This window comes from Myxocyprinus asiaticus, chromosome 50 (assembly GCF_019703515.2).
Source record: "Myxocyprinus asiaticus isolate MX2 ecotype Aquarium Trade chromosome 50, UBuf_Myxa_2, whole genome shotgun sequence".
NCBI lineage: Eukaryota > Metazoa > Chordata > Actinopteri > Cypriniformes > Catostomidae > Myxocyprinus > Myxocyprinus asiaticus.
In genome coordinates, this window is record NC_059393.1 from 2,994,767 (window position 1) to 3,011,736 (window position 16,970).

The 16,970-nt window shown below is 37.8% G+C and overlaps 2 protein-coding genes across 13 annotated transcripts in view; both read left to right on the forward strand.

Annotated features, from left to right (window-relative positions):
• The window catches only part of LOC127438704 (REST corepressor 3-like), a 31,692-nt gene extending 25,656 nt beyond the window's left edge, over positions 1-6,036 (forward strand). For 2 of the 3 annotated variants that reach the window (XM_051694504.1, XM_051694501.1), the window contains one exon: positions 3,582-6,036. In XM_051694504.1, the coding sequence (XP_051550464.1) occupies positions 3,582-3,938 (357 nt within the window). In that variant the 3' untranslated portion in view covers positions 3,939-6,036. The remainder of the gene's footprint in view (positions 1-3,581) is intronic. The other variant, XM_051694503.1, reaches the window with a different exon arrangement.
• A 641-nt stretch (positions 6,037-6,677) lies between these two features.
• Positions 6,678-16,970, forward strand: part of LOC127438701 (TNF receptor-associated factor 5-like) — a 50,787-nt gene continuing 40,494 nt past the window's right edge. The window contains exons 1-7 of one of the 10 annotated variants that reach the window (XM_051694487.1): positions 6,678-6,817; positions 8,928-9,222; positions 11,909-12,132; positions 12,262-12,319; positions 12,573-12,674; positions 12,823-12,987; positions 13,074-13,151. In XM_051694487.1, the coding sequence (XP_051550447.1) occupies positions 9,100-9,222; positions 11,909-12,132; positions 12,262-12,319; positions 12,573-12,674; positions 12,823-12,987; positions 13,074-13,151 (750 nt within the window). In that variant the 5' untranslated portion in view covers positions 6,678-6,817; positions 8,928-9,099. Of the gene's footprint in view, positions 6,818-8,846; positions 9,223-10,853; positions 11,041-11,896; positions 12,133-12,261; positions 12,320-12,572; positions 12,675-12,822; positions 12,988-13,073; positions 13,152-16,970 lie in introns of those variants that run through there. The other 9 variants (XM_051694495.1, XM_051694486.1, XM_051694488.1 and 6 more) reach the window with 9 other exon arrangements.

Sequence of the window (16,970 nt, forward strand, 5' to 3'; positions counted from 1 at the left end):
CTTAAAAAGATATCCCATTCTACCATATCGAACACCTTTCGGCGTCAAGTGAGATGGCAGCGACCGGATTCTGATCATTCGCCACTGACCAAGTGATATTGATGAAAAGCCTAATGTTATCAGAAGAGCTACGGCCCCGAATAAACCCCACCTGATCTATATGTATAAGAGATGTCATAACTTTACTTAATCGGATAGACAACATTTTTGACAATATTTTTACGTCTAGCTGGATCAGGGAAATTGAACGGTAACTCTTAGACTCGCTTAAATCTTTGTCCTTTTTAAGAATCAGATTGATCCGGGCTTGTGTCATGGTTGGCAGAAGTTTTCCATTCTTTAATGATTCCGTATAAACTTCTAACAAAAGTGGAGCCAGTTCTGTAGCATAAGATCTAAAAAATTCAGTGGCAAAGCCATTTGGCCCCAGAGCCTTGCCTGTAGGCATGGCCTTAATTACCTCGCCAAGCTCCTCCAAGGTTATCTCAGAATCAAGATCATTTTTTTGCTCAGTTGTCAGTTTAGGGAGATCTGATGGTTCCACAAAATTTCTAATATCTTCATCAGTAGATGAAGATGTGGAACTTTAGAGATCAAGATAGAATTATTTAAAAGCATTATTAATATCAATGACAGAGGTATATATTTTACCACCAGCAGATTTCACTGAGGGAATTGTAGAAAAATACTCAATCTATTTTATGTATCTAACCAATAGCTTCCCTGCCTTGTCCCCTGACTGTCTTGCCCTGAATAGCCAAAACTCCACCTTCCGTGACAAAATAGTATTATATCTGTATTTCAGTCGGTTCAATTCTCTGAGGCAATCAGACAACATTCGGCACTTCAGCTCTGCCTCGGCACGTTTAATATTCCCTTCCGGTTCCACGAGTTCTCGTGCTTTTAATTTTTGGTGAATGAGGCATACTGTATGATCCGACCCCGAAGAACTGCCTTAAGTGCCTCCCAATCCACGCCCACAGAGGATACTGAGGACCAATTGGTTTCCATATAAACATTGGTTTCATCCTTTAACATTTGTTGGAATTCAGGGTTTTGTAAAAGGGATACATTAAAGCGGCAACTATATGATTTCTTTTTCTCCGTATGTGGCAACGAATCTAAACTCAACGGGGCGTGATCTGAGACAAAGATGTTTCAAATTGAGCAATCAACAACATGAAATGAGGGACTTAGATTAAAAAAAAAAAAAAAATCTGTTCTAGAATAAATCTTAAGAAATGATGAAAAAAAAATGTATAGTCCCTACCAGATGGTTTAAAAAGTCTCCAAATATCTGTAAGACCAAGATTTTTACACATCCTGTGAAGCGTCAGTGTTGCTCTAGGGGGCTTACACACATTTGCTTCACTATGATCAAGGACTGAGTCCATCAAAAGATGAAAGTCTCCTCCCAATATTACATCATGAGGGGTGCTAACAGCTTGCAACGTCCCTTCAAGATCTATAAAAAAGCCCTGATCTTCAACGTTAGGTGCGTAAATATTAGCCAAAATAAACCTTTGCCCCTGAATTTCTGCTAAAACAATAATGACTCTTCCTAATTTATCGTTAATCAGTTTGAGACATTTGAATTGTAGATGTTTACTTATCAATGTAACGTCTCCCCTGCCCTTACTTGAGCCAGCACTAAAAAAAACAGGTCCACCCCATATCTTCCCAAATTTTTCAGCTTCCTTAGAGGAAAGATGCATTTCTTAAAGAAACCCAATATCCTATTTCTTACGTTTAAGAAAAGAAATATCCTTCCTTTTTATGGGGTGCCTCAACCCATTCGCATTCCACGTGGAGAGAGACAATCTACTCATATTAATATTTGACATTTTGACATATTAGAAAAATAGATTGTGTGTCAAAAATAAAATAATAATGACCACATTCTAACATTAATGCAACAGTCACACCTCAGCTTCCCCCCGAACAAAAAACACAGAAAAAATAAAAACGTGTGCATTAACCCCACGCACGATGGCGCCAACCGGTGTCCATCCCTCTAAACTCAAATGGTCCATGTACGCCTACGAGAACACCCGCGACTATTTTGCCGTCGGATTGCTCAAGTCCAGTGCTTCTATACAAATTTTGTGAGACAGAATTACATAACAGAAAATAATCTATAAAACAAACCCAGCCAATAGGAGGCATAAGCACAAAGAACATGTGGATTCATCCACATAACTGTTCCGAAGGTGTGTTCCTCCACAAAACAGACTCCAGCCGCTAGGCTGAACCAGCACAAAAAGAAACAAAAAATGTGCCCAGTTTCCTCGGACAGTCAAGTGAGTCAGACCCACTCGGCTGCATAGAGAGTATCACACAATGACTTACTCGTTCCATTGACTTTATGAAGGACATCGCTTGCTGTGGGCATGTAAATATTTTGCGGCCATCCTTAGTATCTACTCTCAATTTGACTGGGAACATCAGTGCGAAAGCGACTTTCCATTGATGTAAGGGTTTCTTGCATTCCTTGAATCGATCACGTTTCTCTCTTGTCGAATTCGCAAAGTCTGGGAACAAGAAAATGTTGTGGTTCTTCCAAGAAAGCCTTCCTTTACTCCTTGCCTCGCGTAACGAGATCTTTATCGGATTATCTCTGAAATTTGGCCAGAATTGATTGGTCTCTCTCCGTGGATCTCTGAGCCGGAACTCTGTGAGCTCGCTCTATTTCCAGCTTATGGCCTGTTATGTCGAGCAGACTCGGGAAGAGCCCGTCTAGGAATTTCACCATATCTCGGCCTCCTTTGTCCTCAGGAATTCCAACAATTCGGACGTTGTTTCGCTTGTTACAATTCTCAAGGTCTTCCAACTTTTCCCAAACGTACGTCAAGTCTGTCTTGGTCACTAGCGGATTATCAGCTATTCCCTCTCTGATGACTCCAGATAATCAATCTGTTTCTCAACATCCGACAGTCTTGTAACCATCTCAGTGAATTTCGTCTCCATGGCAGTGATATATCAATGTATTACAGCAAGGTCCTCCAAGTCAACAGCGACCTTCGTCAGCATCACCGACATGCTCTATAGTTGATGCTGAAGCTCTTTCACCATACTGGCCAAATTGAGTCCCGGGCTTTCGGCCTGTTACTCAGGGGCTTCAGCTTGAGCACGTAAGTGTCTTTTTTAATGTCTCCCAGAGCCCGAGGATTTTGAATTCTTTGACATATTGTCTTCCTAGAACAGTGAAGAATCAGAGCGTATTGAATCTCATCAGTTTATGAGATAAAAATGATTAAAATTAGCGAACTGCGCAGAGCTCGCCGTTCAGACGTCCGACTATTTCCGTTATTAATAATATTAATAGTATTATTATTATTATTATTATTATTATTAATCATTCTGTAATGCATGTTAAATGTGTATCATGTACTGGAATATAGGAGAGTAAACATCCATTAAGTTATACATGAAAGTAACTAGTTACTCACTACTTGTGTTCTTTTTATTGGATTCTTTCTCTGAGTCATTTTTAACATTATTACTTTTACTACTTCTTGAGTAGTTTTTTTGGCTACTCTACCCACCTCTGACTTGCATTTATTTCTAATTTTATCTCAAAGGGTCAGGTGACTCCAGCGTCTGGACCATCTCCTGTAGCCACGTCATCAGCTTTAACACCTGCCACCAGCTCCACCTCTTTCAACCAGCCCCCGCCTCTTCTGCGCCCCTCCCTGCCTGCCACCCCTGCCCTACACCGCCAACCGCCACCACTGCAGCAACAAGCCCGCTTCCTCCAGCCGCGTCCCACCCTAAACCAGCCGCCGCCGCTCATTCGACCCTCTAACCCCCTCCCTCCGCGCCTCAACCCAAGGCCCACGGCGCTTGTCGCCAGCTCCGGCCCCACAGCCCCGGCCCAGCAGCCGCCCACTCTTGTGGGCATCCAGTCTGAAGCTGCATCCTTGTCTTCTCTGCACTGACAGCTTTATATTTGAAATCAGTTTGGTCATTGTGAATACTAGAATAAATAATAGTCTATTGTTACATTTTAAACTGTACATATTAGATATGTAACTGTTTCTATTTATTTGAAATACTTACAACAGATTTGTTTAACTTTACAATTTGTAATCATGTTTTAACTTTAAAGTCTTGAAAAACTGAAAAACAATATTGTGTGCTGTATTTCTGCACTTTTACCTGGTTGTTGTTTGACTCCAATGCATTTAAAGTACAGTGTACCATTATACCTCTTTGAAAAAGGGTTTGCTTGTTGTTTTGTTGATCTTGTGTGTTATCTGTGGTTGTTCACTTGTCCTGGTTACTCTGTGCTTATCACAAGCCCTTTTGACATTTAATCATGTGCGGGAAATGAATTGCAGATAGTAAATCAATTTTTACTTGTTAAAATGTTCATTCTTGATATCAGCGATGGAATTACTGATAGTGAAAATGCCAATTTTTTTATATTAAGAATTAACTTTTTTACTAGTCCAAATGTAATTGCTAATATGAAATGGCGCCATTGCTCACGTAAATACCCATTCTTCATATAAAAAATACAAAAGTAATTTGAGATATTTGTAACTGCATTTTCACTAGTAGAATTTCACAGTGATCTGTAATTTTCGCCTGTTCAAAATTTTAAAAAAATGACTTCTATAATTTCTTACTAGTTGATATTCCAATTACACATAGAAGCTATGCAGTTCTTACTAGTAAACAAATGTTTATATATATGTATGTATGTGTATATATATATATATATATATCAATAATTTCGTTGTTATTAATGCAAATGTCCATTCCCGATTTGAAAATTGTACTGGTAAAAATGTTAAATTATATCTAATTTGGTTTTCACTTGTGGCAGTGTTAATTTCGGATAACTGTAATATAATTGTAACTAGTAAGAAAGCCTGTTACGATGTCTTTAATTACTCTTTGATTTACTGATATCTGAAATTAACATTTCCATGGGTGAAAACAACATTACAGAAATCGAAAATTAGCATTTTCACTTGTAATTCAATTGTTGATATCAGGAATGGACATTTGCAGTAGTAATGAAATTATTGATACCAAAAGTATATGTTGAAATTTTTATTTGGAATTTGAACAATACATTAATTACAGATTTCTGTAAATACATTTTGAACAGGAATGGATAAGAGATCATTGTAAAATTTTGCAAGTGAAAATGTAATGTCACATATTTCAACTGATATGAAAAATTAAAATTTTTATATCAAGAATTAGCATATATTCCTTATATCAAGAATTAGCATTTGCATTAGTGTAAATTCAACTGTAGTTATCTATAATTCATATTCTACATGTGATTAAATGAGATGCTGTTCTTTTATATTTTGAATCTTGGTGCTATGAACTGACAGTAAACAAATGCCTGTCCAAATTCTCTTGCCATCAAAGTGCTCTTAACAAATAAGAGAAAATTATCTCAAATTTTACAATTACTTTTGAAAATCAAAGAACAAATCTTGGTTTGGTGTCATACATGGGTTGTTAAACTCATTTAATCAATTCTTTTTCCACTCAAAAATAATGTAAAAAAAAAAAAAAAAACATTATTAAAAACATTTTTAAATTATTATTATTCATGTATTATTTTATTTTTTTCTGACTGGTTACAGACACAAAATCTATTTGGTCCCTTTCACATATAAAACACTCATTTCATCCTCATTTTATTTTATTATTTATTTGGGTCCATTTAAGAATCTCTTTGAAGTTTAAAAGGTCCGGATTTTTTCAACCAGACATTAAGCTGTTGATGTGTTTCCACACTGAATTGTGGAATTCTGCAAAACTCATCTGCAGATGGAGATTTGAGTTGGAGATCACTGTGAACTTCAGTTGTCAGCTTGTACAGTTTTCTCATGACTCAATTTTCTCTTTTTTTAAAGTGTTTAATGACCTGATAATTTGTGATATTTCTTTTTAATCTTTCAGTTTTTGTGTAAATGTGCATATGTTTCTAATGTCTTTTTTGCTTGTGTGTAAATATTGGTTCTTAAAAACAATTTTAAGGCAAAAAATAAAGATTTCTGCTTATAACTTTTGTTTTTATTGTGCTGTTTGAATGCAGATTGGAAAGTGCTTGAAATGTCTCAAACAATATGAAACCGTTCAGTTGGACTATGTTAAGCATTATAGGTTTATCTTATGATGGATATTCCTGCTTTTGTTGTATTCCACTTAAAGTTTAGATTTTATTTAAACGGTATATGCTATAAGAGGTGTGGCGGTATTATAGTCTATGTGTACAGTAATGAAAAGTCTCTGAAGTTGTGTCTAAAGCATGATCATATGTAAAGTGTAATGTTGTCATGTGCTCGTCATATGGAAGTATTAAACACTTCCACTTTGATCACAGACTAGTTTCGCTTAATTCTGCATTTCATAAACGTTTAAAAATTTAAATCGGAGAGGAAACTTTTAAGATGCACTAAAATGTGTCTCGACCTCTTTTAAGCGTACTATGTTTCCGATTTGTTTTACTTGTTCAGTTAATAGAAACTTCCTTCAGTTCACTTTCCGTTCGCAAAACGAACAAACGTACTACAGCGAAGACTGCGCTCATGAATATTTATTAGGAGCGTCCTTCCTTTCAAGTTCTGTCATTAATATTCATGAGCCTAGTCTTTGCCTTTGCATGATTGGGCATGTGGTTTTCCGTTCTCAAAATTAGAGTGACGTAGGGAGTGCATCAGCAGTGCGCATTTAATAAGAGTGTTACAGAGCTGTCAAATCATGTTTCTCTGGATTAAATGCATTTATCGCTGAACCACTTGGATTGAAGTACATGAAATAAACCATTCGCGCCACCATCCATCAGGTATGCAGCTCCATGCATTTGAAAATAATATTTGTAGATATTATTGTTCACAGTGTAAAACGAAAGCAAATGTTATGATGGAATGCATAGATAATTGAGTTGTGAACTGTGTTTACACGATAATTCAACGCAAGTGTGGCGCAGGCGTCACGAATACACTGTAATAGTAAAATAGAATAGAAGCATGTAATAGTTCACTTGTTTAAGTATAAAGTGTCATATGTTCTTGAACTCGGGAATCCCCATGTTCTGCACACACACACACACACACACACACACACACGTGTTGTTGCGGCTATCCTTATGAGGACTCTCCATATGCATAATGATTTTTATACTATAGAATCTATCCCCTAATCCTACCCCTAAACCTAACCCTCACAAAAAAAAAACAAAAAAAAAAAAAACAATTCTGTATTTTTACATTTTCAAAAATCAGCATGTAATATGTTTTTTAAGCAATTTGAACTATGGGGACACTAGTAATGTCCTCATAAACCACATTTATAGCATAATACCCTTGTAATTATGACAACGTAAGTGTGGCGCAGGCGTCAGGAATGCACTGTAACAGTAAAATAGAATGGAAGCATGTAATAGTACTCTAGTTTAGGTATAAAGTGTCATATGCTCTTGAACTGGGGAATCCCCATGTTCTGCGCGCACACACACACACACACACACACACACACACACAGGAACAGCTCAGTATACATGCTCTCTCTTTACAATGCTGCTTCACGATCGTATTATTGTTCTTCTTAATTCATTTATTTATTTATTTACATTCATGTTTTAAAAAATGTACCAGCCACAAATAGCGCTGCATAATTTCGTCAAAAATCATGTAGCTATTATTTTAGAAAATATTGTTAGTTGAATCTGATTACTAGATATCAAGGATTAAAAATCAAATGCAATTGAACGATAAAACTACTGTATATATCTGTAACTGCAATTTTACTAGCAGAATTTCACAAAGATTTGTCTTTTAATCCTGTTCAAAACGATATACGGGATAATCTTTTTTAATAGTTTACATTCCTGTTACTAAAATAAAGAAATAAAATTAAAATAAACACACACACACACTTGTACAAATGTCCTTTCCTGATATCAACCACTGAATTACATGTAAAATGCTCATACAGCTAGTAAAATTGCTAATTTTTGACATCTGTGTTTTGGTTTTCACTAGTGGCAATGTTAATTTCATATATAAAATGTTATTGTAAGTAGTTAGAAAGCCTTTTAAGATATCTTTAATTATTCTTCAATTTATTGATATCTAAAATCCATTTCCGGATATCTGAAATAGCCTACCAAATCTAATATGTTGAAAAGTCAAAAATGTGCAGTTTCGCTAGTTGTAATTCAATCACAATTACTTGCATGCTATAATTTACCTTATTCAGCCCCGCCCCTTTTCCGCGCTATGCTCTTCCGAATTTTGTAATTTAACTTCCTGTTTGTATTGAAGCTACCGAGAAGAGTCGATCAAAATGGATTATGTGTGTGAGCACAGAAATTTTTTTTCACCAAGAGTTGATGGTGTGAGTCAACAGCACCCCTTTACTACGTGAAAATGCTAGTGAGGTGTTTTTTCTGTCACTCTTAAATGTTCGTTTTTCAACAACCGCGGAGGTAAATTGGACCTGCAGATCACATTCAGACAGATATAACACACAGCACTTTTTCATAATACAAGCGTTTAATTGTTATACGTGTAATTCTGTTTAATTTTTAGGTTTCAACTTGTCAATAATTTGTGTTAAAATGTGTAGTTGATCTGAAATTTCCAACAGTGACCGCTCATATTATTACACATGCAAGTTCAACATTAAAGAAAATTACAATTGTACTTTTTAAAATTAATTTGTCACCCTACATTTTTTAGAGGTTTAAATCTGATTAAAATAGTTGTAAATGGAATATAAAATAAAACATACACTTTCACGTGTGTGTGTGTGTGTGTGTGTGTGTGTGTGTGTGTGTGTGTGTGTGTGTTTGTGTGTTTGTGTGAATATAGTGTCACCCCTCCCCCATCCTAAGACTAAAAAAATCTGCTTACCTTAACTTTAACGCCATGGGTGAATGACATGATGGTCAGAGATGTCTTACCAGAGGCGCAAAAACCATAATGCAATGCATAGGGGCACCATGAAAAGGGAGGTGCCAGCGGCTCACTAAAGGTGGCGCAATCGGCCTCCTCAACCCCTCCAACATCCACCCCCCCACCCCCCGGTCAACGCTTATAATGGATGATGCCAAGATGACCCAAGATGCAGGAAGGCAATGAAAAGGTCCAGGGAAGAACCGGCGAACGGACCAGAATGGTGCCAGCAGGATGGGCCAGGGTCACGCCGGCGGGATGGACCAAGGTGGTGCCAACGGGACTGACCAGGGTATAGTAGCTTGATGGAGTTTGGTTGCTGGACTTGGCTTGGCTGCTGTAGTAGACTTGGCTGTTGGACTTGACTTGGCTGCTGGACTTGACTTGACCAGGTGGCTTGACTAGACTGGATGACTTGACTTGACATTGCAGCTTGACTAGGTGTGTCGGTTTGACTAGGCATGATGGCTTGTCTAGACTTGGCTGCTTGACTTGGTTTGGTGGCTTAACTTGGCTTGACAGTTTGAATTGATGAGATGACTTGGCATGGCAGTTTGACTTGGTGTGGTGACTTGATTAGGTGTGATGGTTTGGCTTGGTGTAATGCCTTGGCTTGCCTTGGCTTGATTATTTGACTAGGCTTGGCGACTTTACTTGGCTTGATAGTCTGAATATAGGTGAGATGACTTGACTTGGCATGACAGTGACAACTTGACTTGAAATGATGACTTGACTTGGTGGCATGACTTGACGTGTCGGTTTGACTTGACGTGGTGGCTTGATTTGGTGTGATGGTTTGGCTTGATGTAATGGCTTGGCTTGGTGGCTTGACTTGGCTTGATGACTTGATTAAACTTGGCTGCTTGACTTGGTTTGGCAGCTTGATTAGGTGTGATGTTTGATTGGAAGTGTCATCTTTACTGGAAGGGATGGCTTGACTGGACATGATGACTTGACTTGATGGGCCAGCTCGACTTGACAAGAGGACTTGACTGGAAACGGGGGCTTGAACAGGCTCAGTGACGGCCACAGGGAATAGAACAGGCTCATCAATGGCCTCAGGGAACTGGACAGACTCGTCGATAGCCACAGGGACCTGGACAGGCTCGTCAACAGTCTCAGGGAACTGGACAGACTCTTCGACAGTCTCAGGGAACTGAACAGACTCAGGGAACTGGGTGGACTCATCGACAGCCACAGGTAACTGGACAGGCGGCTCCAAGACGGGAGTGAGGACAGGCGGCTCCATGACGGGAGCAAGGACAGGCGGCTCCAAGACGGGAGCAAGGACAGGCGGCTCCAAGACGGGAGCAAGGACAGGCGGCTCCAAGACGGGAGCTAGGACAGGCGGATCCAAGATGGGAGTGAGGACAGGCAGCTCCAGGATGGGATCGAGGACAGACTTGATGACCACAGGGAACTGGACAGACTTTTCAACAGCCAAAGGGAACTGGACAGGCTGTACAGCAACCACTGTGGTTGAGAGCACTGGCTATGCTTATAGCTTGAGGACGGTCTCATCAATACCCCGCCCGGAGAGCGCTACGGAGCGAACTCCTCAGCATAAATTTTGATGGGGCGACTGTGCTGAAAGCAGACCTGGGGGTCAGGCAACCGGACGAGGTTCTGAGAGACCAATTCCCTTAGTGACTGGAGCTGAGTACATTAAAACAATCATCATGCCTCTGCTGGGTCCACAGTTGGCCAGATCGTTCTGTCACGGTTTTAGAGGAAGGGCCCAAGATGCAGGAAGGGAATGAAAAAGGTTTTATTGAAATAACAAAACACATAAAACAAAATACAAACAAAAACTCTCACAAGGGGGAAAACAAGTATAACAAGACAACAATAAAACTGAAAACAAACTGATTGGCAATGCTGACTGCGCTGCTGAGCAGCACCTGTGAGAAACACGAGGGAAAGAGAGAAACAAACAGCACTTGGGACAACCTGAGAGATGGGTGGAGGAAACTGTCACAATGCCACCAACACAAGAATAAAACAAGACCGAAGAGGCAGGATCATGACAGAAAGTGCTTCTCTTTAGGGTCTCAATCCACTTTTCATTCACACTGTTATTTTGGAACCTGGTCAACTTGAACATTATATTGTAATTTAACACTGATTTATTATTGCTGTTGTTGAATATATATTGACTAATATTCATTTAAAATAGCTATAAAAAATTATATATATAATATATTATTATTAGGACTGTCAATCCTAATCTAATATTGTAATATGTAATATATCAGATTAAAAAATATATTTTTAGAAGTCAATATATTGTTTGTTTTATTCCCATATCATTGAACATAAAGTCTATAGTTGATAGCAATACATTTAGCATCAAACTGGTCAATCTGTCCTGTTCTCGCAGCACGCGTTCTTGTGTTTCATCTGCGCTATTTGGTCTGTGTACATATCCGTCAGTCAAACATTTCAGCGTCGTAAACGGCATGTTTTTAGGACACTGTGTCAAGTTTAAAGTTGAAGTTTAACTGGAGCACTTTCAGAATGCATGTCGTAAGTGAACGCAACTCAGACTTAAAGCAAATTAAATTCAGACCCCCTGCAGGAAGTTCACAAAGCCCTCGGCTGCGTTTCCCAAAAGCATTGTACACCTAAGTAGATTGTAGAAACCATTGGCACCAATGGTCTCTATGATCAACTTAAGCTTGCAATGCTTTTGGGAAACGCAGCCCTGGTTAGTAATGATGGTCCTGTAGTTCAACTTGTAAAGCACTAGCAACACCAAGGTCATGGGTTCTATTCCCAGGATCACACATATTGATTAAATATATTCCTTGAATGCGCTGTAGGTCATTTTGGATAAAAGCGTCTGCCAAATGCAAAAAAAAAAAAAAAAAAAAAAAAAAACAATGGTGTGGGCAATTCAGAATAAAAACATCAAACAGCATTAAATTTGTCAATGTAATTTTCTTACATTCAATCTTACCTTGCAGTTATTTTGCCAGGTTTTCATGGCCACAGAGGAGAACAAGTGTCCTGGGTTCATTCGTCAGAACTCTGAGCCTGAGAGGTCATGGGAGCTGGAGTCAGTTCTGACCAATCGTAAGCTGCGCTTTGTGGCGAAGTTAGAGCAACAGTTTGTTTGTCCGTCATGCAGTGGGATTGTCCTAAACCCACACCAGACTGGCTGCGGGCACATCTTCTGTGCCCACTGCATCAGAGCATACATGTAAGAAAAATAATAAATTCAGTAATTCAATTAATTAAACAATTCTCAAACAACATCAGCAGAGATCAGCATGTTTTTCTGAGGTCATGAGAAAGTGCATTACATGTAAACATTTGTATATCTTTTCAGTGACAAGGGGGGAATTTCAAAATGTCCATTAGACAGCATTTCTATAAAACCAGAGGAGGTGAGATTATAAATATATTTTAAATGACTATTTATCTGCAGTTTTTAGCTCTATTTTCAATGTGATCTCATTAGTATTCAGGCGATTCTTACGAAACCTGTCAAGAAAATGCCTTGGTCATATTTAACCCTAAATCAAAACAAGTAAATATTACATTATGTTTTGCAAAAAAATGTACGTTTACTTCACATATGAATAGCCATGAATGACATGAATACATCTGCTATTTTCCATTATGTTCTACTGCTTGCAGATATTTCAAGACAACTGCTGTAAAAGGGAACTGTTAAACTTAGAGGTCTACTGCACCAACGCCCCAGACTGCACGCAGAAGGTTACTTTATGCAATCTGCAGGTAAGGAGAAAAATTTTACGCAATATGCTGTAAACTGAAACCAAGCATTAGAGAACAGTGATGATGATAAACTATACTAGCAGTCTATTTCCATTTTTTTTAGAGCTGGGTAATATCAGCACTCTCTCTCTCGCTCTGTTTTTCTCAGGATCATCTCAAAGCTTGTCAGTATGAACAACTTATATGTTCTAACTCAGGGTGTATTGAGATCTTATTACGCAAAAACCTTTCGGAACATCAGAGGAATGTCTGTTCTTTCAGACTGGAATCTTGCCAACACTGCAGGCAGTCCTATACCGTATCTCAACTACTGGTCAGGAACTTTCCGTAATATTCTCAATAGCGCATAAAGTAATCTGAAGTGTATTTAACTTAAATGTTCCTTGTAAACTGTAACAGGACCATCAGAAGACCTCATGCCCAGAAGTTGAAGTCCCATGTTCAAACAAGTGTCAGCAGATGATCAAAAGGCACAAGGTACTGCATGACTAAACACTTTCCTCCAGGGGTGTAGCAGCCATTATAACCTCCACACTTCCAGAAATGTTGAATTTCAGAGGCCTCTGCCAACCTGTCATGTCTAGATGGTAAAACTTGTTCTGTAAAACTCTCTCAAAATCCACAATTACTACTACCAAAATAAGGTTCGGGGTAGGGTAGGTTAGGATTGGTGTAGTGTTAGGAGTAGCACTGAGGTAGGGTTAGGGGTAATGTTGGGGTAGGGTTAAGGAAAGGATTGGCATAGGGCTGGGATAACGTATGGGGTATTGTTGGTGTAGGGTTTGTATTGGGTAAGGTTTAGGAGTAGGGTTGGGGCAGGGTTATGAGTAGGATTGGCATAGTATTAGGACTAGGGTTGAGGTAGGGGTGGAGGGGTGAGGTCCGACAGTAAGAGGCCCCACACATTTGTCATCGCCATTCATTTGAAAATACCATCTAAATTTTTCGACAGGTAAAATTCAGCCTGTTCTATTTCGCTTAACAAAATTCACTTCCTCAAATTCAGTGGTTCAAATTCAGTTGGAAATTCAACCTTCCACATCAGGAAACTGCAGGAAAAGCAGCGGAGTATTGATGCACAATCTCCATCTGATGCTATTCATTCTCACCAGTAGGTGGTGCAATGCAATCGGGTGTTGACTGCTGAAGACCAACGCTACAGGTAGAGAGAACAGCCATGTACGTTTTGGTCATTTGTTTTTCAGAATTGTTCATGGGTAGAAAATAGATATATATTTGATTTGAACATGTGGAACACACCTTTCCACTGATTGGTCAACCCGCGTCATCATCAGTTCCTCAATGCCATGCAACAGAATAATTATCCACCGCTGCTCAACTTTTATTGCATCTACATATTATCTCTCTCTCATTAAGCAACTGGACTAAGGAATGCCTGTGACATAAACCGTACTAGTCAGGGAAGGGTCTATAGACAGGGCTTCGTGCCAACTTTCTTCCGCGTAGGCATGGGTTCTGCAACCTACGTGTGCCAGAGAAATATCAGTTGTCTGTTTTAGAAATAGCCTATTGATGTCCTTCGCATCTGCACGCAAAATTACTTAGCCTACTTCTTAGATACACAGCCTGTTTTATTTAGCTGTCAGCTATCAAAATCTCTGTCAGAAGGTTTGGCGAAGCTGCTCACAGTGCGACCCACTGGACCGCGCATAGCGGATTCATTTATGTTGTAGTGAAGCGCAGACCAGTATGTGGAATGCATTGGCTTTTAAAAATATTTATAAAAAGATTGCCAATACATTGTCCAGGTTATTACATAACTTAGATGTTTGAAGAGCTGATTGTTGTGTAGGTAGGCATTACGTATAATGTAGTAGGATGACCAGTCCCTTTTTTGTCTCATTTAATTTATTTGTCCATGGCTGGGTTTCCAGAGGCACTAAGTAGAATATTAGCATCAAAGTAGTAAAGTAAAAACTTTAAAAAACTCTAAAGTCATAAGTGCAACTTAAATGTATCTTTCTCACATTTTTCACAGTTTATCAGAGTATAAGGAATGTTTAATAACTTGTACTGATATATATGGATCATTGGAAAGCCATAGCCAGAAACAAGACTTTGGGTGTGCCAAGGGAAAACTGTGTTCAAGAACTGAGCACAAAAAAGTGCCATTTTTTGTAATTTTAACAACAATTGCCATTCACAAATGTAGCAATTTCTTAGCGCTAAAGTTATTTTCTTAGCGCATTACATTATAATGAATTTATTAGCCTAAACAAATTAATGACACTTCTATCAATGGAGTTGGTAGGCCTGTTAATATATCCAAATAGTAGGCTTAATATTTAGTCATAAAATGTGATTACATTTTTAGAATGTTACATAATTATTTTCCAAAATCCAGAAGACAAATGCACAGGTAAATGAAGGGGCAATCTACACTAACTGACAAAAAGTACTACACCAGGTTTTACATTCACTGATTCAAAAACTTCATTTAGGAAAAGAAATAAATATGTGATGTATTTTATGAAATAGAAAAATTACAATATCAAATCAAATCAAATCACTTTATTGTGATATTGTGACACAATACCATGTGTTTTTAGTTTCCAGCAATAGAAACAAACTTTCGGCAACATTAGAGACCCTTATTATGATTCACATACATGCATTAATATCATTAATCTCTTTAAAGTTGAGCATCAATCTGAAACCCCATCTTACTAAAGTCATCATTATTTATTTAATTAAATGCTGTGATCGTCATTAACTTTCGGCGTCTCAACAAAGTTACATATCATTTCCATGCTTGTCGGTATTTCCACATTATTGTCATGTTGAGAAGACAAACTCCTGAACATATTGGGCAAGGTTTCAGCGTTGGACAGGACAGCTCTGTAACGAAGCTGCTTTGAAACGATGTGTGCTGTGAAAAGCGCTATACAAATAAAAATGACTTGACTTGACGAAGCATTTAAGTTCTACTTTATAACGAGCAATCTAAGGGCTGTTTTGGGAAATAGGCATTCTCTATTTAAAATAACGAGTGGCATTAATTAGGATGATCATAAAAGTTTAAGTTGCAGCCTATTATATATATATATATATATATATATATATATATATATATAATTATTTTTTTTAACTACACATTAATTTATTCCCACTTATCTTATATAAGGTCGCAAAGGTACTGGAGCCTGTCCCAGGAACATGTTTTTTTTTTTTTTTCATCTAACATTAGAAAAGCTGAAAGCTGAGCTTTGACTTTTACAAATGAAGATAGGCAGATATGTCTCTGCTAGAAATTAATATACTGTTAGCCTAGGAAAGATTATAATGTTTATAAAAACAATTGTGTCTGTCAATTACATTTCTGATTTTTAAAATCCTCGACTGTGTAGAAGTCCTTGGTTTTTGGAATTATTTACTTCAGCACTGGACATTAATACACAGATATTGATGTAGTTCAGGAAACAAAAATAAATAAAAAAACAAGGCTCAGTTTTCACCATGGTACAATGTTAAATAAAAAAATACATGTTCCAGCAAATCATATTATTGGAATAATTGTATCTTACATATTAATTTAATAAACTGTGGTCACCCTACTTCATTATGCCTATGTCTAACTACACAGCAATCAGTGATTCAGGGCCGGTTCATTGGAAGGCCCTAGGCAAAATTTATTTTGGAGGCACCCCGAATGTTTTTTGTTTGTTTGTTTTTTTACTTATTTTGAATGTGGCATGACATATAACAAAGTGGTAGCTCATTCAAATAATCACTTTAATAATTAACTGCTTTTTTTTCTTTCTTTCTTTTTTTTGCAAGCTTTGGCATATCTGATCAAAAGTCAATTATTTTTCGACTATAGTTCTTCCACAGAGGTGCTCATTGTTGTAGCCTGGTAACTTCTAAAAAACATTTTGCTATCTGATAAAGTGATAAAAATCTGTGCACCTCATAAGAGCTGCCAGCCAATCAGAATGGATTTTCTGACAGCTCTTGCAATTTATGCTGCAATTTAACTCATGCTTGCTGTGAATGGTCTGTGGCCATTTCCTGCTGACTGAGACTGAGACTAACCCTTAGCTTTGACCAAATTAAATTCACCTAAAAACATTCTTGACTTAATTGTTTAGTGTTTTACAAGTACAGAAACTAAAATATAGAGAGTGCAAAATAATCAATCCCATATCCATTCCACATTTTGAAATAATAATGACATACTTGTGTTACTATTAATATTCATGTTCAGATAAATTCTAGCCATTTCTGAAACTCCAACACATCAAAGAATATGCATTTTCCTATTTCCTGCTTTGTAGT